The sequence below is a fragment of the Camarhynchus parvulus genome, unplaced genomic scaffold, assembly GCF_901933205.1.
Source record: "Camarhynchus parvulus unplaced genomic scaffold, STF_HiC, whole genome shotgun sequence".
NCBI lineage: Eukaryota > Metazoa > Chordata > Aves > Passeriformes > Thraupidae > Camarhynchus > Camarhynchus parvulus.
Genome location: NW_022148310.1, coordinates 4,540 through 27,749, shown reverse-complemented (window position 1 = coordinate 27,749; position 23,210 = coordinate 4,540). Strand labels below are relative to the sequence as shown.

General features: G+C 56.3%; 1 protein-coding gene across 1 annotated transcript; it reads left to right on the top strand.

The window, feature by feature from the left end:
* Positions 1 to 1,057: 1,057 nt before the first annotated feature.
* LOC115916510 (myosin-binding protein C, fast-type-like) lies at positions 1,058 to 20,386 on the top strand (the record flags this gene model as incomplete). Its single annotated transcript, XM_030970243.1, has 10 exons — positions 1,058 to 1,192; positions 4,343 to 4,510; positions 6,336 to 6,424; positions 8,764 to 8,956; positions 11,217 to 11,356; positions 13,137 to 13,189; positions 14,121 to 14,161; positions 15,099 to 15,235; positions 18,851 to 19,037; positions 20,364 to 20,386. Coding segments are annotated over 10 exons (1,154 nt in total), but the record flags the coding sequence as incomplete, so codon positions are not given.
* Positions 20,387 to 23,210: the final 2,824 nt, after the last annotated feature.

Sequence of the window (23,210 nt, the reverse complement as noted above, 5' to 3'; positions counted from 1 at the left end):
TGGATTGGGTCTGGGGGCTCCCAGGGGGATCTGGGGGGTCCTGGAGGGGATTTGGGATGATTCTGGGCAGATTTTGGGCTGATTTTGGGGTGATTTTTGAGGTGATTTTTGTGAGATTTTTGGGCTGATTTTGAGGTCATTTTGTGGTGATTTTTGGGCTGATTTTGGGATGATTTTGTCTGATTTTGGGGCTGATTTTGAGGTGGTTTTTGCGTGATTTTGGGCTGATTTTGAGGTGATTTTTGTGTGATTTTTGTGTGATTTTTGTGTGATTTTTGGGCTGATTTTGGGGTGATTTTGGTGTGATTTTGGGCTGATTTTTAGGTGATTTTTGTGTGATTTTAGGCTGATTTTTGTTGTGAATTTTGGGCTGATTTTGAGGTGATTTTGAGGTGATTTTGGGCTGATTTTTGGGCTGTTTTTGAGGTGATTTTGAGGTGATTTTGGTGTGATTTTGGGCTGATTTTGGGCTGATTTTTTCTGTGATTTTGAGGTGACTTTGGGCTGATTTTTGTTGTGATTTTTGGGCTGATTTTTGGGTGATTTTGGGCTGATTTTTATGTGATTTTGAGGTGACTTTGGGCTGATTTTTGTTGTGATTTTTGGGCCGATTTTTGGGTGATTTTGGGATGATTCTGAGCTGATTTTTGGGCTGATTTGGGGCTGATTTTGGGGATGATTCTGGGGTGATTTTGGGGTATTTTTGGGCCGATTTTTGGTCTCATTTTGGGCTGATTTTTGGGTGATTTTGGGATGATTCTGAGCTGATTTTTGGGCTGATTTTGGGCTGATTTTGGGGATGATTCTGGGGTGATTTTGGGGTATTTTTGGGCCGATTTTTGGTCTCATTTTGGGCTGATTTTTGGGCTGATTTTGAGATGATTTTTCTGTGATTTTGGGCTGATTTTTGGGCTGATTTTGAGGTGATTTTTCTGTGATTTTGGGCTGATTTTTGGGCTGATTTTGAGGTCATTTTGGGCTGATTTTTGGGTGATTTTGGGAGGATTCTGAGCTGATTTTTGGGCTGATTTTGGGTGATTTTGGGGGTCCCCTGCAGCCCCCACCAGCGAACCCACTCACCTGACGCTGGAGGACGTGACGGACACCACGGCCACCCTCAAGTGGCGCCCCCCGGAGCGCCTGGGGGCGGGGGGCATCGACGGATACCTGGTGGAGTGGTGCCGCGAGGGGGGTGAGCGGGGCACCCCAAAATTCCGGGGGGAACCCCAAAATTCGGGGGACACCCCAAAATTCGGGGGACACCCCAAAATTCGGGGGGAACCCCAAAATTCCGGGGGGAACCCTAAAATTCGGGGGGGCACCCAAAATTCCGGGGGAACCCTAAAATTCGGGGGCACCCCAAAATTCGGGGGTACCCTAAAATTCGGGGGGGCACCCAAAATTCCGGGGGGAACCCTAAAATTCCGGGAGCACCCCAAATTTCGGGGGGGCACCCCAAAATTCGGGGGGCACCCTAAAATTCGGAGGGCACCCCAAATTTTCCGGGGGCACCCTAAAATTCGGGGGGCACCCCAAAATTCGGGGGGCACCCTAAAATTCGGAGGGCACCCCAAATTTTCCGGGGGCACCCTAAAATTCCGGGGGCGCCCTAAAATTCCGGGGGCACCCCAAAATTTCAGGGGCGCCCCAAAATTCGGGGGGCCCCCCAAAATTCGGGGGCACCCTAAAATTCCGGGGGCACCCTAAAATTCGGGGGGCACCCAAAATATCGGGGGGCACCCCAAAATTCGGGGGGCACCCTAAAATTCGGAGGGCACCCCAAATTTTCCGGGGGCACCCTAAAATTCCGGGGGCGCCCTAAAATTCCGGGGGCACCCCAAAATTTCAGGGGGCGCCCCAAAATTCGGGGGGCACCCCAAAATTCGGGGGGCACCCTAAAATTCCGGGGGCACCCTAAAATTCGGGGGGCACCCAAAATATCGGGGGGCACCCCAAAATTCGGGGGCACCCTAAAATTCGGAGGGCACCCCAAATTTTCCGGGGGCACCCTAAAATTCCGGGGGCGCCCTAAAATTCCGGGGGCACCCCAAAATTTCAGGGGGCGCCCCAAAATTCGGGGGGCACCCCAAAATTCGGGGGGCACCCTAAAATTCCGGGGGCACCCTAAAATTCGGGGGGCACCCAAAATATCGGGGGGCACCCCAAAATTCGGGGGGCACCCCAAAATTCGGGGGACACCCCAAAATTCGGGGGGAACCCCAAAATTCCGGGGGTACCCTAAAATTCGGGGGGCACCCAAAATTCCGGGGGGAACCCTAAAATTCCGGGGAGCACCCCAAAATTTCAGGGGGCGCCCCAAAATTCGGGGGGCACCCCAAAATTCCGGGGGCACCCTAAAATTCCGGGGGCACCCCTAAAATTCGGGGGGCACCCAAAATTCGGGGGACACCCCAAAATGTTGGGGTTGGATGGCAAGACTTCAGGGGGCACCCCCCCAAAACTTGGGGGTGGAGCTCAAAAGAAGCCCCTCCCCAGCTCCATAACCCCCCAAAATCCAATATCCCCCGACCCCATAACCCCAAATTCCGATACCCCACGACCCCACAATCCCCTCCACGACCCCATAACCCCAAAATCCAACAACCCCCGACCCCATAACCCCCTCCCCGACCCCATAACCCCCTCCCCGACCCCATAACCCCCTCCCGGACCCCATAACCCCCCAAATTTCCCTTTTCTCTCCCCCAAGACACGAACTGGACCCCCGAGAACACAGAGCTGGTGAAGCCCCCAGCCCCACATCCCCCAAATCTGGACCCCTCCCCAGCCCCATAACCCCCCAAAATCTGATACTCCCCGACCCCACAACCCCCTCTCGGACCCCATAACGCCCTCCCCCGACCCCATAACCGCCAAAAATCAAATACCCCCCGACCCCATAACCCCTCCCCGACCCCATAACCCCTCCCGGACCCCATAACCCCCAAATTCCCCCTTTTCTCCCCCCAAGACACAAACTGGACCCCCAGTGAACACGGAGCTGGTGGAGCCCCAGCCCCTTCTCCAGCCCCATAACCCCAAAATCCGATAACCCCCGACCCTAGACCCCCTCCTGGACCCCATAACCCCCCAAATTTCCCTTTCTCCCCCCAAGACACGAACTGGACCCCCGCGAACACGGAGCTGGTGGAGCCCCCAGCCCCACATCCCCCAAATCTGGAACCCTCCCCAGCCCCATAACCCCTCCCCGACCCCATAACCCCCTCCCGGACCCCATAACCCCCCAAATTTTCCCTTTCTCCCCCCAAGACACAAACTGGACCCCCCGAACAGGGAGCTGGTGGAGCCCCCAGCCCCTTCTCCAGCCCCATAACCCCAAAACCGATAACCCCCGACCCTATAACCCCTCCCTGACCCCAACCCCCAAAATCTGATACTCCCCACCCCATAACCCCCTCTCGGACCCCATAACCCCCAAAATCAAATACCCCCGACCCCATACCCCCTCTGGGACCCCATAACCCCCCAAAATCAAATACCCCCGACCCCATAACCCCCTCCCCGACCCCATAACCCCCTCCCAGACCCCATAACCCCCCAAATTTTTCCTTTTCTCCCCCTAGACACGAACTGACCCCCCACCCCGAACACGGAGCTGGTGGAGCCCCCAGCCCCACATCCCCCAAATCTGGACCCCTCCCCAGCCCCATAACCCCCCAAAATCTGATACTCCCGACCCCATAACGCCCTCCCCGACCCCATAACCCCCAAAATCAAATACCCCCGACCCCATAACCCCCTCCCCGACCCCATAACCCCCCAAAATCCAGTACCCCCAACTCCATAGCTCCCTCCCGGACCCCATAACCCCCCAAATTTCCCTTTTTCTCTCCCCCAAGACACGACCTGGACCCCCGCAAACGCGGAGCTGGTGAAGCCCCCAGCCCCACATCCCCCAAATCTGGAGCCCTCCCCAGCCCCATAACCTCCTCCCCCGACCCCATAACCCCCTCCCCGACCCCATAACCCCCTCCCGGACCCCATAACCCCCCAAATTTTCCCTTTCCCCCCCCCAAGACACAAACTGGACCCCCGCGAACACGGAGCTGGTGGAGCCCCCAGCCCCTTCTCCAGCCCCATAACCCCAAAATCCGATAACCCCCCGACCCTATAACCCCCTCCCTGACCCCATAACCCCCCAAAATCTGATACTCCCCGACCCCATAACCCCCTCTCGGACCCCATAACCCCCCAAAATCAAATACCCCCGACCCCATAACCCCCTCCCCGACCCCATAACCCCCCAAAATCAAATACCCCCGACCCCATAACCCCCTCCCCGACCCCATAATCCCCCAAATTTCCCTTTTCTCCCCCCAAGACACGAACTGGACCCCCGCGAACACGGAGCTGGTGGAGCGCTGCGGGCTCACGGTGCGCGGTTTGCCCACGGGGGAGAAGCTGCTGTTCCGCGTGGTGGGCGTGAACATCGCGGGCCGCAGCCCCCCGGCCACCATGGCCCAGCCCGTCACCATCCGAGAGATCGTCGGTGGGTCTGGGGGACACCCCCCGAAATTTGGGGGGGAACCCCTGAAATCGGAGGGGCAGCCAGGAATTGGGGAGGCGGAAATTGGGAGGGGGGGAATCACGAAATCGGGGGGGAAATCCCGAAATCAGGGAGGAAATCCCGAAATCAGGGGGGAAATCCCGAAATCAGGGAGGAAATCCTGAAATCGAAGAGGGGGATCCATAAAGGAAAGGGGGGGACCCCGAAATTTGGGGGGAGCACCCGAAATCGGGTGGGAGGCAGGAATTGGGGGGAGGCAGAAATTGGGGAGGGTAAATCCCGAAATCGGGGGAAAGCCCGAAATCGGGGGCGGAAATCCTGAAATCGAGGAGGGGATCCGTAAAGGAAAGGGGAGGACCCCGAAATTTGGGGGGCATCCCGAAATTGGGGGGCACCCCGAAATTTGGAGGGGGCACCAGAAATCGGGGGGCAGCCAGGAATTAGGGGGGTAGGCAGAAATTGGGGGGGGGAATCACGAAATCGGGGGGTAAATCCCGAAATCGGGCAGAAATCCCGAAATCGGGCGGAAATCCCGAAATCGAGGAGGGGATCCATAAAGGAAAGGGGGGACCCCGAAATTTGGGGGGGAGCCTGAAACTGGGGGGCACCCCGAAATTTGGGGGGCATCCCGAAATTGGGGGGCACCCCGAAATTTGGGGGGCACCCCGAAATTGAGGGGGGGAGCTAGAAATTGGTGGGAGCCTAAAATTGGGGGGGGGATCACGAAATCGGGGGGGAAATCCCGAAATCGGGGGGGGAAATCCCGAAATCGGGCGGAAATCCCGAAATCGAGGAGGGAATCCATAAAGGAAAGGGGGGACCCCGAAATTTGGGGGGGAGCACCCGAAATCGGGGGAGGCAGGAATTGGGGGGGTAGGCAGAAATTGGGGGGGGTAAATCCCAAAATCAGGGGGGGAAATCCCAAAATCGGACGGAAATCCCGAAATCGAGGAGGGGGATCCATAAAGGAAAGGGGAGGACCCCGAAATTTGGGGGGGAGACTGAAACTGGGGGGCACCCCGAAATTTGGGGGGCACCCCGAAATTGAGGGGGGGAGCTAGAAATTGGGGGGAGCCTAAAATTGGGGGGGGGATCACGAAATCGGGGGGGAAATCCCGAAATCAGGGGGGGAAATCCCGAAATCGAGGGCGGGGATCCATAAAGGAAAGGGGGGACCCCGAAATTTGGGGGGAGCACCCGAAATCGGGGGGGAGGCAGGAACTGGGGGGGAAATCCCAAAATCGGGAGGGGGGTCCATAAGGGAAATTAGGGGGATCCATAAAAGGGGGACCGGGGGATCCCAAAATCAGGGGGGACCCCGAAATCAGGGGGGGGATCCGGAAATTGGGGGGGATCCTGAAATCAGGGGGACCCCAAAATTGGGGGGGAGCCCAAAATCGGGGGGGATCCATAAGGGAAATCAGGGGGATCCATAAAAGGAGGATCCATAAAGGAAAAGGGGGGACCCCATAATCAGGGGGGACCCGAAATCAGGGGGGAGCCCAAAACCAGAAGTGGGGGAACCCAAAATTGGGGAGGGACCCCAAAAATAGGGAGTGACCCTAAAGTTGGGGAGAGAGCCTAAATATGAGCAGGGACCCTAAAAATGAGGAAGGACCCCAAAAATGGGGAGAGACCCCAAAAATGGGGAAGGACCCCAAAACGGAGGTGAAACTTTGGGGAGGAGAACCTGAAGGAATTAAGGGGGGAATTGACGGGTAAAGGGGGACCCTAAAATCGGGGGAGACCCCAAAATTTGGGGGTTCTGCCCCATAAATCTCCCCCTAAACATTGACAATGCCCCCAGAGCGCCCCAAAATCCGGCTGCCCCGGCACCTGCGGCAGACGTACGTCAGGAAGGTGGGGGAGCAGGTGAACCTGGTCATCCCCTTCCAGGTGAGTGGGGCACCCCAAAATCTGGGGAGCTCTGCCCTAGGGAGTTATTGGGGTCACTCGGCCCTATGGATTTGTTGGGGTCACTCAGCCCTAGGGATTTATTGGGGTCACTCGGCCCTATGGATTTATTGGGGTCACTCGGCCCTATAGGGATAACTCAGCCCCATAGGGACGACTCAGCCCTATGGATTTATTGGGGTCACTCAGCCCTATGGATTTGTTGGGGTCACTCGGCCCTATGGATTTGTTGGGGTCACCCAGCCCTATGGATTTATTGGGGTCATTCAGTCCTGTGGATTTATTGGGGTCACTCTGCCCTATGGATTTATTGGGGTCACTCAGCCCTATGGATTTGTTGGGGTCACCCAGCCCTAGGGATTTATTGGGGTCATTCAGTCCTGTGGATTTATTGGGGTCACTCTGCCCTATGGAGTTATTGGGGTCACTCTACTCTATGGATTTATTGGGGTCACTCAGCCCTAGGGAGTTATTGGGGTCACTCGGCTCTATAGGGATTTATTGGGGTCACTCTGCCCTATGGAGTTATTGGGGTCACTCGGCCCTATAGGGATTTATTGGGGTCACTCGGCCCTATGGATTTATTGGGGTCACTCGGCCCTATGGAGTTATTGGGGTCACTCGGCCCTATAGGGATTTATTGGGGTCACTCAGCACTATGGATTTATTGGGGTCACTCTGCCCTATGGATTTATTGGGGTCACTCGGCCCTATAGGGATAACTCAGCCCCATAGGGATGACTCAGCCCTATGGATTTATTGGGGTCACTCTGCCCTATGGATTTGTTGGGGTCACTCAGCCCTATGGATTTATTGGGGTCATTCAGTCCTGTGGATTTATTGGGGTCACTCGGCCCTTTGGAGTTATTGGGGTCACTCGGCCCTATGGATTTATTGGGGTCACTCGGCCCTATAGGGATAACTCAGCCCCATAGGGACGACTCAGCCCTATGGATTTATTGGGATAACTGAGCTCCTATAGGGATAGCCCCATAGATTCATAGGAGTCGCTCAGCCCTATAGATTTGTATGGGTAACTCAGCCCTATAGGGATAACTCACCCCTATGGATTTATAGGGACAATTCAGCCCCATAGGGATAACTCAGCCCCATAGGGACACCTGAACCCCACAGCCCCATAGATCCCATAGGGACACCTCAACCCCACAGCCCCACAGATCCCATAGAGACACCTCAACCCCACAGCCCCACAGCCCCATAGGGACACCTCAACCCCACAGCCCCATAGATCCCATAGGGACACCTCAACCCTACAGCTCCATAGGGACACCTCAACCCCACAGCCCCACAGCCCCATAGGCACACCTCAACCCTACAGCCCCACAGCCCCACAGATCCCATAGGGACACCTCAACCCCACAGCCCCATAGATCCCATAGGGACACCTCAACCCCACAGCCCCACAGCCCCATAGGGACACCTCAACCCCACAGCCCCATAGGCACACCTCAACCCTACAGCCCCACAGCCCCATAGATCCCATAGGGACACCTCAACCCCACAGCCCCACAGATCCCATAGAGACACCTCAACCCCACAGCCCCACAGCCCCATAGGGACACCTCAACCCCACAGCCCCATAGATCCCATAGGCACACCTCAACCCTACAGCCCCACAGCCCCACAGATCCCATAGGGACACCTCAACCCCACAGCCCCACAGATCCATAGGGACAACTCAACCCCACAGCCCCATAGGGACACCTCAACCCTACAGCCCCACAGCCCCACAGATCCCATAGGGACACCTCAACCCCACAGCCCCACAGCCCCACAGATCCCATAGAGACACCTCAACCCCACAGCCCCACAGATCCATAGGGACAACTCAACCCCACAGATCCCATAGGGACAACTCAACCCCACAGCCCCACAGATCCATAGGGACAACTCAACCCCACAGCCCCATAGGGACACCTCAACCCTACAGCCCCACAGCCCCACAGCCCAAGGGACAACTCAACCCCACAGCCCCATAGACCCAAACCCCACAGCCCCATAGATCCCATAGGGACACCTCAACCCCACAGCCCCATAGAGACACCTCAACCCCACAGCCCCACAGCCCCATAGGCACACCTCAACCCTACAGCCCCACAGCCCCACAGATCCCATAGGGACAACTCAACCCCACAGCCCCATAGGGAGACCCCAACCCCACAGCCCCATAGATCCCATAGGGACACCTCAACCCCACAGCCCCATAGAGACACCTCAACCCCACAGCCCCACAGCCCCATAGGGACACCTCAACCCCACACCCCCCCCATAGACCTAACCAAGCCCCGCCCCCTCGGCAGGGTAAGCCCCGCCCCCAGGTGACGTGGACGAAGGAGGGCGGGCCCCTGGGCGAGGACGTGCACGTGCGCACGTCGGACCGGGACACGGTGTTCTTCATCCGCGCCGCCGCCAGGGGGCACTCGGGGCGCTACGGGCTCAGCGTGCGCATCGAGGGCATGGAGGACACGGCCGAGATGCGCCTGCGCATCGTCGGTAACTGGGAGCACTGGGAGCGACTGGGCGGGACTGGGATTGGGAACTGGGAGAAGTGGGAATGATGGGAGTGACTGGGAGTGACTGGGAGTGACTGGGAACACCAGGCTGAGTGTTGGCATCGAGGGCATGGAGGACACGGCCGAGATGCGCCTGCGCATCGTCGGTAACTGGGAGCACTGGGAGCGACTGGGAGGGACTGGGAGTGATGGGAGAGGCAATGGGGGAAGCAGGACTGGGCACTGAGATGGGGAACTGGGTGCACTGGGAGCTCTGGGAGTGATGGGAGAGGCAATGGGGGACTTGGGGGAAACAGGGATGGGCACTGGGATTGGTAACTGGGAGCACTGGGATTGGGAACTGGGGGCACTGGGAATGATGGGAGTGACTGGGAGTGACTGGGAGAGGCAATGGAGGACATGGGGAAACAGGGATGGGCACTGGGATTGGGAACTGGGAGCACTGGGATCTCTGGGATTGGGAACTGGGAGCACTGGGAGGGACTGGGATTGGGAACTGGGAGCACTGGGAGCACGAGTGTCGGGGGAGGGGACTGGGATTGGGAACTGGGAGCACTGGGAGGGACTGGGATTGGGAACTGGGTCGAGCACTGGGAGCACTGGGGCACTGGGACGGGAACAGGGGGCACATTGAGGGGTGATGGGGAGGCAATGGGGGAAGGAGGGCTGGGCGCCATGGAACGGAGATGGGAGCTCTGGGATTGGGACTGGTAACTGGGAGCACTGGGAGCACTGGGACGGGAACTGGGAGAAGTGGGGGAACTGGGTCGGGCACTGGGGGCACTGGGAACGAGGACTGGGGTATGGGAAAGGCAATGGGGGAGCACTGGGACGGATTGGGAACTGGGGCACTGGGGCAACGGGAGCGACTGGGAGTGACTGGGAGTGATGGGAGAGGCAATGGGGGAAGCAGGGCTGGGCACTGGGATTGGGAACTGGGAGCACTGGGAGCTCTGGGATTGGGAACTGGGAGCACTGGGAGCTCTGGGATTGGGAACTGGGAGCACTGGGAGCACTGGGAGCACTGGGATTGGGAACTGGCAGAAGTGGGGGAACTGGGTCCGGGCACTGGGATTGGGAACTGGGGGCACTGGGAACGATGGGAGGGACTGGGAGTGATGGGAAAGGCAATGGGGGAAGCAGGACTGGGCACTGGGATTGGGAACTGGGGCACTGGGAGCACTGGGAGCGACTGGGACTGGGAGTGATGGGAGAGGCAATGAGGGACATGGGATGGGTGCTGGGATTGGGAACTGGGAGCACTGGGAGCACTGGGATTGGGAACTGGGAGCACTGGGAGCACTGGAATTAGGAACTGGGAGCACTGGGATTGGGAACTGGGAGCACTGGGAGCTCTGGGATTGGGAACTGGGAGCACTGGGATTGGGAACTGGGGGCACTGGGAGCACTGGGATTGGGAACTGGGAGCACTGGGATTGGGAACTAGGAGCACTGGGAGCTCTGGGATTGGGAACTGGGAACACTGGGAGCACTGGGATTGGGAACTGGGAGCACTGGGATTGGGAACTGGGAGCACTGGGAGCACTGGGATTGGGAACTGGGAGCACTGGGAGCACTGGGATTGGGAACTGGGAGCACTGGGATTGGGAACTGGGAGCACTGGGAGCTCTGGGATTGGGAACTGGGAGCACTGGGATTGGGAACTGGGAGCACTGGGATGGGCACGGGCACTGGGAGCACTGGGATTGGGAACTGGGAGCACTGGGATTGGGAACTGGGGCACTGGGAGCACTGGGATTGGGAACTGGGGGGGCACGGGACTGGGATTGGGAACTGGGAGCACTGGGAGCTCTGGGATTGGGAACTGGGAGCACTGGGATTGGGACGGAGCACTGGGATTGGGAACTGGGAGCACTGGGAGCTCTGGGATTGGGAACTGGGAGCACTGGGATTGGGAACTGGGAGCACTGGGAGCACTGGGATTGGGAACTGGGAGCACTGGGATTGGGAACTGGGAGCACTGGGAGCACTGGGATTGGGAACTGGGAGCACTGGGATTGGGAACTGGGGGCACTGGGAGCACTGGGATTGGGAACTGGGAGCACTGGGATTGGGAACTGGGAGCACTGGGAGGTTTTGGGGTGTTTTGGGGGATTTTTGGGCGCTGTTTCCCAGGCACGTTTTGGGGTGTTTTGGGGGATTTTTGGGCGCTGTTTCCCAGGCACGTTTTGGGGTGTTTCTGGGGTATTTTTGGGGTGTCCCTGATCCGATCCCCCCAGAGAAACCAGGGCCCCCCCAGAAGGTGCAGGTGAAGGAGGTTTGGGGGTTCAACGCCCTGGTGGAGTGGGCGCCCCCCGAGGACGACGGCAACGCCGAGATCACCGGCTACACCATCATGAAGGCCGACAAGAGAACCATGGTGAGGGGGGCAGCGCCCCAAAATCAGCCCCACAGGAACCCCAAAATGCTCAGTGGAACCCCAAAATCCTCAGTGGGACCCCCAAATATTCAAACCTCCCCAGATCCTTTCGGTCTCCCCCAAAACCCCCCTCACAATCCCCCAAACCCCCTCAAAGCCCCCCAAAAACCATCTCAAAACCACCTCAAACCTCCCCAAATCCTTTCAGTCTCCCCCAAAACCCCCTCACAACCCCTCAAAGCCCCCCAAAACCCCATCACGACCCCCCAAAATCCCCCAAAACCCCATCACGACCCCCCAAAACCCGCTCAAAGCCCCCCAAAACCCCCTCATGACCCCCTAAACCCCCTCAAACTCCCCCAAACCCCCTCACGATCCCCAAACCACCTCAAACCCCCCAAAAACCATCTCAAAACCCCCCAAATCCCTTCAGTCTCCCCCAAAACCACCTCAAAGCCCCCCAAAACCCCCTCACGACCCCAAAACCCCCTCACAATCCCCCAAACCACCTCAAACCCCCCCAAAAACCACCTCAAACCCCCCCAAACCCCCTCAAACCTCCCCAAAATCCCCTCACAATCCCCCAAAACCCCCCCAAAACCACCTCAAAACCACCTCAAACCTCCCAAAATCCTCTCAGTCTGCCCCAAAACCCCCTCAAAGCCCCCCAAAACCCCCTCAAAACCCCTCACGACCCCCAAACCCCCAAAACCCCCTCAAAGCCCCCCAAAACCCCCCAAAACCACCTCACGATCCCCAAAACCCCCTCAAACCCCCAAACCACCTCAAAAACCCCCCAAAACCGCCTCAAAACCGCCTCAAACCCCCCCAAATCCCTTCGGTCTCCCCAAAACCCCCAAAATCCCCCCAAAACCCCCTCACAATCCCCCAAACCACCTCAAACCCCCCCAAAAACCATCTCAAAACCCCCCAAATCCCTTCAGTCTCCCCCAAAACCACCTCAAAGCCCCCCAAAACCCACACGACCCTCAAAGCCCCCAAAACCCCATCACAACCCCCCAAAATCCCCCAAAACCCGCTCAAACCCCCCCAAACCCTCATGGCCCCCCAAACCCCTCAAAAGCTCCCCAAACCCCTCACGATCCCCAAACCACCAAAACCCCCAAAACCATCTCAAAACCCCCAAATCCCTTCAGTCTCCCCAAAACCCCTCAAAGCCCCCCAAACCCTCACAATCCCCAAACCCCCAAAACCACTTCAAACCTCCCCAAATCCCTTCAGTCTCCCCAAACCCCCAAACCCCCCCCAAAACCCCTCAAAGCCCCCCAAAATCCCCTCACAATCCCCCAAACCCCCAAGACCACCCAAAACCACCTCAAACCTCCCCAAGTCCCTTCAGTCTCCCCAAAACCTGCTCAAACCCCCAACCCCTCAGACCCCACAACAACCCCTCAAGACCCGAAACCCTCACAGTACCCCCACCACCTCAAACCCCCCAAAACCACCTCAAACCCCCAAACCACCTCAAACCTCCACAAATCCCCTCAGTCTCCCCAAACCCACCCAAACCCCCCCAAAACCCCCTCACGACCCCCCCAAAACCCCCCAAAATCCCCCCAAACCCTCCCAAAAGCCCCTCACGAGCCCCCAAAACCCCACCACCCCCAAAATCCCCCAAACCCCAAAACCCCCAAAGCCCCCAAAACCCCTCACGCCCCCCAAACCACTCACGACCCCTTCAAGGTCCCCCAAACCCCCAAAACCCCTCAAAGCCCCCATCCCCCAAAACCCCCTCACGACCCCCCCAAACCCCCCCCAGGAGTGGTTCACGGTGTACGGGAGTTCGGCCCCGTTGCACGGCCCCCGGAGCTGGTGATGGGACGCAGTACCTGTTCAAGGTGTTTCGGCGAGAACGTGTGGGCGGGTCGAGAAACCGGGCTGTCCTCAAAAGCCTGCGTCATCCCCCAGGGGTACCCCCATTCGGGTTCGGGCATTGGGGGGGGGTTGGGGGGGGATTTGGGGGGTTTGAGTGGTTTTGTTTTGGGTTTGGGGTTGGTTTGGGGGGTTTGGTTTTGGGGGGTTTTGGGGTGGGGGTTTGAGGTGGTTTTGGGGGTTTGAGTGGTTTTGGGGGTTGGTGGGGGGGATTTTGGTTTGGGGGTTTTGGTTTTGGGGGTTTGGGTTGGGGTTTGGTTTGGTTTGGGGTGGTTTTGGTTTGAGGGGTTTTGGGGCCTTAAAATCAAATACCAAAGGTAGGGGTTGGGGGGTTTGGAGGGGTTTTGGGGGGAGGTTTGAGGTGGATTTGAGGGGTTTGAGTGGTTTTGGGGGTTTGGGGTTTGGGGGTTTGGGGTGGGGGGTTTGGGGTGGTTTGAGGTGGTTTGGGGTTTTGGGGGTTTGGGGTGGATTTGGGGGGGTTTGAGTGTTGGGGTTTGGGGTGTTTGTTTGGGTTTGGGGGTTTGGGTTGTTGGGTTTTGTTGGGGGGTTTAGTTTGGGTGTTGGGGTTGGGGGGTTGGGGGTTTGGGGTTGGTGGGTTTGGGGGTCAGCCTACCTAATGGTTGATTTGGGTTTTGTGTTTTGGGTTTGAGTGGGTGATTTGGTAGGGGGTTTGGGGTTGGGGGTTTGAGGTGGATTTGGGGGGGTTTGAGGTGGATTTGGGGGGTTTGAGGTGGTTTTGGGGGGTTTGAGGTGGTTTTGGGGGAGGTTTGAGGTGGTTTTGGGGAGGTTTGTGGCGGTTTTGGGGTGGTTTCAGGTGGTTTTGGGGGGGTTTGTGGCGGTTTTGGGGGCACCTCTGTGGGTTTTGCAAGAGCCCCGTGATCCCCAGAACCACTCAAAGCATCTCCAAAGCGGGTACCCCAAATTTTGAGGTGGATTTGGGGCAGTTTGAGGTGGTTTTGGGGGAGTTTGAGGTGGTTTTGGGGTGAATTTGAGGTGGTTTGGGGTGAATTTGAGGTGGTTTGGGGGCAGTTTGAGGTGGTTTTGGATGAATTTGAGGTGGTTTTGGGGGCAGTTTGAGGTGGTTTTGGATGAATTTGAGGTGGTTTTGGATGAATTGAGGTGGTTTTGGGGGCAGTTTGGGGGAGGTGGTGGTTTTGGGGCAGTTTGAGGTGGTTTAGGATGAATTTGAGGTGGCTTTGGGTGAATTTGAGGTGGTTTTGGATGAATTTGAGGTGGTTTTGGGGCAGTTTGAGGTGGTTTTGGATGAATTTGAGGTGGTTTTGGGGGCAGTTTGAGGTGGTTTTGGGTGAATTTGAGGTGGTTTTGGATGAATTTGAGGTGGTTTTGGGGGCAGTTTGAGGTGGTTTTGGATGAATTTGAGGTGGTTTTGGGGCAGTTTGAGGTGGTTTTGGGGGATGAATTTGAGGTGGTTTTGGATGAATTTGAGGTGGTTTTGGGGGCAGTTTGAGGTGGTTTTGGGAGTTTGAGGTGGTTTTGGATGAATTTGAGGTGGTTTTGGGGGCAGTTTGAGGTGGTTTAGGATGAATTTGGTTTTGGGGTGGTTCCAGGTATTTTCGGGTAGATTCGAAGGCATTTGCTGCAGTTTTTGTGCGTTCAGTAAGATCTCCGTGCTCCCCAAAACCACCCCAAGCACAAACCCCCAAATTTTGGGCTTAATTGAGCTCTAAACTGGGGTTTTTAATTAACGGAGAGGTATTAATTTAGGGGTGTTCAACGGGGAATATTAAGTTTTTAAAGCATTTTTGTGCGCGGGGGGTGAAACCCCAACCAATGATCACCCCCAAAACATTTCGGGGTCCCCCTAAATCCTTCCGGGACCCCCCCCCAGAGCTGCGGCTGAAGCCCCCCCAGTATCAGGAGCGCGATTTTCGCTCGGCCCCGCAGTTCCTGACGCCTCTGGTGGATCGCAGCGCCGTGGCCGGATACTCCACCGCCCTCAACTGCGCAGTCAGGGGGCACCCCAAGGTTTGGGGGGGGGTCCTCGGGGGGTTTTGGGGTACCCCCGTGCATGTTCACCCCGAAATTGGGGGGGTTTGCATGGAGATTTGGGGGTCCTGAGTGGAGATTTGGGGTCCTGAAGGGGTTTTGGGGTACCCCGTGCATGTTCACCCCGAAATTGGGGGGGTTTGCATGGAGATTTGGGGTCCTGAAGGGGTTTTGGGGTACCCCGTCATGTTCACCCCGAAATTAGGGGGGTTTGGGTGGAGATTTGGGGTCCTGAAGGGGTTTTGGGGTACCCCGTGCATGTTCACCCCGAAACTGGGGGGGTTTGCATGGAGATTTGGGGTCCTGAAGGGATTTTGGGGTACCCCTGATCATGTTCACCCCAAAATTGGGGGGTTTGAGTGGAGATTTGGGGGTCCTTGGATGGGTTTTGGGGTACCCCCATGCATGTTCACCCCGAAATTGGGGGGTTTTGGGTAGAGATTTGGGGTGCTGGGTGGAGATTTGGGGGTCCTGAGGGGATTTTGGGGTACCCCTGATCATGTTCACCCCAAATTGGGGGGATTGAGTGGAGATTTGGGGGCTCCTGAGTGGAGATTTGGGGTACTGGGTGGGTTTTGGGGTACCCCTGTGCATGTTCACCCCGAAATTAGGGGGGTTTGGGTGGAGATTTGGGGTCTTGAAGAGGTTTTGGGATCCTCCTGTTCATGTTCACCCCAAAATTGGGGCGGTTTGGGTGGAGATTTGGGGGTCCTGGGTGGAGATTTGGGGGTCCTGGGTGGGTTTTGGGGTCCCCCTGTCCCTGTTCACCCCCGAATTGGGGGCGTTGAATGGAGATTTGGGGTGCTGGATGGGTTTTGGGGTACCCCTGTGCATGTTCACCCCGAAATTGGGGGGGATTGAGTGGGATTTGGGGGTCCGAGTGGAGATTTGGGGTCCTGAAGGGGTTTTTGGGGTACCCCGTGCATGTTCACCCCGAAATTGGGGGGTTTGGGTGGAGATTTGGGGGTCCTGAGTGGAGATTTGGGGTACTGGGTGGGTTTTGGGGTACCCCTGTGCATGTTCACCCCGAAACTGGGGGGATTGAGTGGAGATTTGGGGTGCTGGGTGGGTTTTGGGGAACCCCTGATCATGTTCACCCCAAAATTGGCGCGGTTTGGGTGGAGATTTGGGGGTCCTGGGTGGAGATTTGGGGTCCTGAGGGGGTTTTGGGGTACCCCTGTCCCTGTTCACCCCCGAATTGGGGGCATTGAATGGAGATTTGGGGTGCTGGGTGGGTTTTGGGGTACCCCCGTGCATGTTCACCCCAAAATTGGGGGGGTTTGGGTGGAGATTTGGGGTGCTGGGTGGAGATTTGGGGTCCTGAAGGGGTTTTGGGGTACCCCTGATCATGTTCGTCCCAAAATTGGGGGGATTTGAGTGGAGATTTGGGGGTCCTTGGATGGGTTTTGGGGTACCCCCATGCATGTTCACCCCGAAATTGGGGCGGTTTGGGTGGAGATTTGGGGTCCTGGATGGGTTTTGGGGTACCCCTGATCATGTTCACCCCGAAATTGGGGGGATTGAGTGGAGATTTGGGGTATTGGGTGGGTTTTGGGGTACCCCTGATCATGTTCACCCCCGAAATTGGGGGGATTGAGTGGAGATTTGGGGTACTGGGTGGGTTTTGGGGTACCCCTGATCATGTTCACCCCGAAATTGGGGGGATTGAGTGGAGATTTGGGGGTCCTTGGATGGGTTTTGGGGAACCCCCGTGCATGTTCACCCCAAAATTGGGGGGATTGGGTGGAGATTTGGGGTACTGGATGGGTTTTGGGGTACCCCTGTGCATGTTCACCCCAAAATTGGGGGGATTGAGTGGAGATTTGGGGGTCCTGAAGAGGTTTTGGGGTCCTCCTGTTCATGTTCACCCCAAAATTGGGGGGTTTGGGTGGAGATTTGGGGGTCCTGGGTGGAGATTTGGGGTCCTGGGTGGGTTTTGGGGTACCCCTGTGCATGTTCACCCCAAAATTGGGGGAGTTTGGGTGGAGATTTGGGGGTCCTGAGTGGAGATTTGGGGTCCTGGATGGGTTTTGGGGTACCCCTGATCATGTTCACCCCAAAATTGGGGGAGTTTGGGTGGAGATTTGGGGTCCTGAAGAGGTTTTGGGGTCCTCCTGTTCATGTTCACCCCAAAATTGGGGGAGTTTGGGTGGAGATTTTGGGGTCCTGAGGGGGTTTTGGGGTGTCCCAATGGGGCTGTGAACACATCCCCAGGTCTGGGTGGTTTTGGGGGTTCATTGGGGTATTTTTGGGGTTCCCTAGGGTATTTTTGGGGTCCATTTCGGGGCTCACCTGACCAGGTGTGTCCCTCCCAGCCTGAAGATCCAGGTGTGGGGTTCACCTGAGGAAGGGTTTTTGGGGTGTCCCAATGGAGCTGTGGGTGTTTCTGGGGTTCCCTGGGGTATTTTTGGGGTGCATTTCGGGGCTCCCCTTACCAGGTGTGGGGTTCACCTGAGGAAGGGTTTTGGGGTGTCCCAATGGGGCTGTGGTTGTTTTGGGGGTTTTTGGGGTGTCCCAATGGGGCTGTGAACACATCCCCAGCTGTGGATGTTTTTGGGGTGCCTTGGGGTATTTTTGGGGTGCATTTCGGGGCTCACCTGACCAGGTGCGTCCCTCCCAGCCCAAGGTGCTGTGGCTGAAGAACCAGGTGTGGGGTTCACCTGAGGAAGGGTTTTGGGGTGTCCCAATGGAGCTGTGGTTTTTTTGGGGTTTTGGGGTGTCCCAATGGAGCTGTGGGTGTTTCTGGGGTTCCCTGGGGTATTTTTGGGGTGCCTTGGGGTATTTTTGGGGTGCATTTCGGGGCTCACCTGACCAGGTGCGCCCTCCCAGCCCAAGGTGGTGTGGCTGAAGATCCAGGTGTGGGGTTCACCTGAGGAAGGGTTTTTGGGGTGTCCCAATGGAGCTGTGGGTGTTTCTGGGGTTCCCTGGGGTATTTTTGGGGTGCATTTCGGGGCTCCCCTTACCAGGTGTGGGGTTCACCTGAGGAAGGGTTTTGGGGTGTCCCAATGGGGCTGTGAACACATCCCCAGCTGTGGATGTTTTTGGGGTTCCCTGGGGTATTTTTGGGGTGCATTTCGGGGCTCACCTGACCAGGTGTGTCCCTCCCAGCCCAAGGTGGTGTGGCTGAAGATCCAGGTGTGGGGTTCACCTGAGGAAGGGTTTTGGGGTGTCCCAATGGGGCTGTGGTTTTTTGGGGGTTTTTGGGGTGTCCCAATGGGGCTGTGGGTGTTTTTGGGGTTCCCTGGGGTATTTTTGGGGCACATTTCGGGGCTCCCCTTACCAGGTGTGGGGTTCACCTGAGGAAGGGTTTTGGGGTGTCCCAATGGGGCTGTGAGCACATCCCCAGCTGTGGATGTTTTTGGGGTACATTGGGGTATTTTTGGGGTGCATTTCGGGGCTCACCTGACCAGGTGTGTCCCTCCCATCCCAAGGTGGTGTGGCTGAAGATCCAGGTGTGGGGTTCACCTGAGGAAGGGTTTTGGGGTGTCCCAATGGGGCTGTGAGCACATCCCCAGCTGTGGATGTTTTTGGGGTACATTGGGGTATTTTTGGGGTGCATTTCGGGGCTCACCTGACCAGGTGCGCCCCTCCCAGCCCAAGGTGGTGTGGCTGAAGAACCAGGTGGCCATCGGGGAGGACCCCAGGTTCCTGGCGCGGCACAGCCAGGGCGTGCTGACGCTGCTCATCCGCAAGCCGGGGCCCTTCGACGGCGGCACCTACACCTGCCGCGCCGTCAACGAGCTGGGCGAGGCCCTGACCGAGTGTCGCCTCGAAATCCGGGGTGAGGGGGCTCCCCAAAATCTGGGGGTCCCCAAATTCGCGGCGGGGTCCCCAAAATCGGGAGCGGTTTCCAAAATTTTGGGAGGGAGGTTGTGAATATCTGGGCAAGGGTTGTGAACACCTGGGGGAGGTGCTGGGTGAAGGAACAGCCCAGGGGAGAAGGGGCGCCCCAAAATCTGGGGGAGGTCCTGACTGATTTTGGAGTGAGGGGGTCCCCAAAATTTCGAGGGGTCCCCAAAATTTCGTCGGGTCCCCAAAATCGGGAGCGGTTTCCAAAATTTTGGGAGAGGTGAATACCTGGGTAAGGATTGTGGTACCTGGGACTGATTTTGGGGTGAGGGGATCCCCAAAACTGGGGGGGTCCCCAAAATCTGGGGGAGGTCCTGACTGATTTTGGGGTGAGGGGGTCCCCAAAATCGCGGCGGGTCCCCAAAATCGGGAGCGGTTTCCAAAATTTTGGAGGGAGGTTGTGAATATCTGGGCAAGGGTTGTGGTACCTGGGACTGATTTTGGGGTGAGGGATCCCCCAAAATTGGCGGGTCCCCAAAATCTGGAGGAGGTCCTGACTGATTTTGGGGTGAGGGGGTCCCCAAAATTTGGGGGGTCCCCAAAATCGGGGGGGGGGGCGGGCTTGGGGGGTTTTGGGGGGGGCGGGGCGGGGGGGGGGGGGGGGGGGGGGGGGGGGGGGGGGGGGGGGGGGGGGGGCGGGGGGTGGGGGTGCTCGGGGTCCCGGGGTTTTGGGGGGGGGGGGGGGGCGTTTGGGGGGGGCGGGGCTGGGGGTCTGCTGGGGGGGGCGGGCTGGGCGGTTTCCAAAATTTTGGAGGGAGGTTGTGAATATCTGGGCAAGGGTTGTGGTACCTGGGACTGATTTTGGGGTGAGGGGATCCCCAAAATTGGGGAATCTCCAAAATCTGGAGGAGGTCCTGACTGATTTTGGGGTAAGGGGGTCCCCAAAATCGGGAGGGGTTCCCAAAATTTTGTTGGGGGTGAATACCTGAGACTGATTTCGGGGGTCCCCAAAACTGGGGAAGGTCGCCAGAATTTGGGGGAGGTCCTGCCTCATTTTGGGGTGAGGGGATCCCCAAAATCGGGGGGGGAGGGAGTTTCCAAAATTTTGGGGGAGGTCATGAATACCTGGGGAGGGTTGTGATTACCAGGGGGAGAAGGGGCTCCCCAAATTTTGGGGGAGCTTCTCAAGATTTGAAGGGGGGGGTCCCCAAAATTTTTGGGGTACCTCGGGAGGGGTTGCTGATATCGGGGTGGGGGCATTGTGGGTTTTTGGGGGGGGAAATTGAAGCCCCCTCAGTGTTTGTCTCTCCCTCCACAGTGCCCCAGTGACGGCGACAAAAAGGTGGTGAGGGGGCTTAATTTGGGTGGTGTATTAATTTTAATTAATTAATTAATTAATTAAAACCTCCCCTATTTAATTAGGGGGGTTTGATTGGGAAGTTTAATTGGAGTGTATTTAATTGGGGGGGGGGTGGTGTTTGGTTGGGAGGATTAATTGGGGGGTTAAATAGAAAGTTTTTACTTGGGTTTAATTGGGGTGTTTTAATTGAGGGCGTTTAATTGGTGGGGCTTTAATTGGGGGGAGGGTTAAGCGGAGATGTTTAATTAGGGATGTTAATTAGGGGAGGTCTTTAATTGAGGGAGTTAACGAGTGATCTTCGCGGCTGTATTTGGGGGATTTTTAATTCGAGAGGTTTAATTAGGAGGTCTTTAATTGGGGGGGTGTTTAATTGGTGGGATGGATTTTGAGGTCGCATTCGAGGGGTTCCCCCTCATTTTGGGGTGCTGACCCCCGTTTCTGCCGCCATCCTGCAGAGCCGCGGGCCCGTGGTGCTGAGGAAGAGGAGTGCGTGGGTGACGAAGGCCCCGTGAGCCCAATAAAAATAAAGAACCCGAGCAATCCCCCGGGGTCTTCGTGCTTCATTTTGGGGAGGGGGCGCCTGAGGAATTTGGGAACACATTTCCTGCCTTTCCCACCTCATGGTTTCTTCTCTTTTCCCTTGGTGTTTCCTGGCTCTTTTTCATTCCGTTTGCTGCCTTTTCTCCCCTCACGTTTCCTTCCCTTTCCCCCTCACATTTCCCCCTTTTTCCCTCACATTTCCCCCTCAACTTTCCTCCTCTTTTTCCCCTCACATTTCCCTCTTTTTCCCTCACAGTTCCCCCTCAAGTTTCCTGCTCTTTTTCCCCTCACATTTCCCTCTTTTCCCCCTCACATTTCCCCCTTTTTCCCCCTCACATTTCCCCCTCAGCTTTCCTCCTCTTTTTCCCCTCACATTTCCCTCTTTTCCCCCTCACATTTCCCTCTTTCTACACCCCTTTTTTTCCCTCAGTACCCCCCCTCAAGTTTCCTGCTCTTTTCCCCTCACATTTCCCTCTTTTCCCCCTCACATTTCCCCCTTTTTCCCTCACATTTCCTCCTCAGGTTTCCTGTTCTTTTTCCCCTCACATTTCCCTCTTTTCCCCCTCACATTTCCCTCTTTTCCCCCTCACATTTCCCCCCTTTTTCCCCTCAGATTTTCTGCTCTTTTTCCCCTCACATTTCCCTCTTTTCCCCCTCACATTTCCCCCTTTTTCCCTCACAATTCCCCCTCAGCTTTCCTGCTCTTTTTCCCCTCACGTTTCCCACACTTTTCCCCCCTCATATTTCCCACTTTTTCCCCCTGACAGTTCCTGCTCTTTATTCCCCTCACATTTTGGGCCCTTTTTCTCCCCTCATGTTTCCCACACTTTTCCCCTCATATTTCTTCCTCTTTTTTCCCCTCACATTTCCTGCCTTTTTTTCCTCCCCTGTCACATTTCCCATTCTTTTCCCCCTTACATTTCCTGCTCTTTATTCCCCTCACGTTTTGGGCCTTTTTCTCCCCTCACATTTCCCACCTTTTCCCCCCTCACATTTCCCTTTATTCCCCTCACATTTCCCACCCTTTGCCCCTCACGTTTCCCATTTTTTCTCCCCTCACATTTTCCCCCTTTTTTCATACCTTTTCTTCCTTTCATTTCCTGTCCTTTTCACCTGGATTTACTGTCCTTTTTGCCTTCCATTTGCTCCCTTTCCTCCCCTCACGTTTCCCGCCCTTTTCTCCCCTCACGTTTTCCCGCCCTTTTCTCCCCTCCACGTTTTCCGCCCTTTCCTCCCCTCACGTTTCCCGCCCTTTTCTCCCCTCACGTTTCCCGCCCTTTTCTCCCTTCACGTTTCCTCAAAGCCTCAAAACAACCCCCCCCCCAAAAAAAACTCCTCCAAAAACCCCCCAGGACCCCCAGGACCCCCCCCCCAAAAAAAAAAAAACCCTGCTAAAAATAACCCCTCAAAACCCTCAAAAACCCCCCCAAAAACAAAAAAAACCTCAAAAATCCCCCAAAAAACCCTGCAAAAAACCCTCCAAAAAAACCCTCCAAAAAAGCCGCACAAAAAGCCTCAAAAAAACCGCAAAAAAAGCCTCAAAAAAAACCCACGAAAAACCCCTCAAAAACCCCAGCACACTGCAAGATCCACCCCAGGAACCCCCAAAATCACCCCTAGAATCCCAAAACCACTCCAGGAAACCCAAAACCACCCCTGGGACCCCAAAATCACCCCAAAATCCCCCCTTGGAACCCCAAAACCACCTCAGAACCAAAACATGCTGATGGACCTCATCTAGGGGCGACCCCAAATCCTGGCTGAGAACCCCAAAATTTGGGGTGAGAATCCTAAAAAACCACCCCAAAAAAATTTCAAAAATACCCCAAATCCCCTAAAATATCCTAAAATTCCCCAAAGAAACAAAGGGAACCCCCAAATCAGGGGTCTGAGAACCCTCAGGTGATGGAGGAGAACATCCTGATGGATCTCATTTAGGGGGACCCCCAAATTCGGGCTGGGAACCCCAAAATTTGGGGTGAGAACCCCAAAAAACTCTAAAAAAATTCAAAATATCCTTTAAAAGAAACCAAAAAAAATCCCTCAAAAAACCCCAAAAATCCCCAAAATCACCCCACAAACCACAAATGGACCCCCCCAAATTCAGGATTTTGGAGCCTCCCAAAGTGATGGAGGGGGAGACCCCAAAATTTGGGGAGACTCAAAAAAAATCCCCCAAAAAATCCCAATTTTGGGTCCCTCTAATTTTGGGTTTTTTGGCTTGTTTAAATAAAGGGAATTTTTGCTCTTCATGCGGTGAAAGAT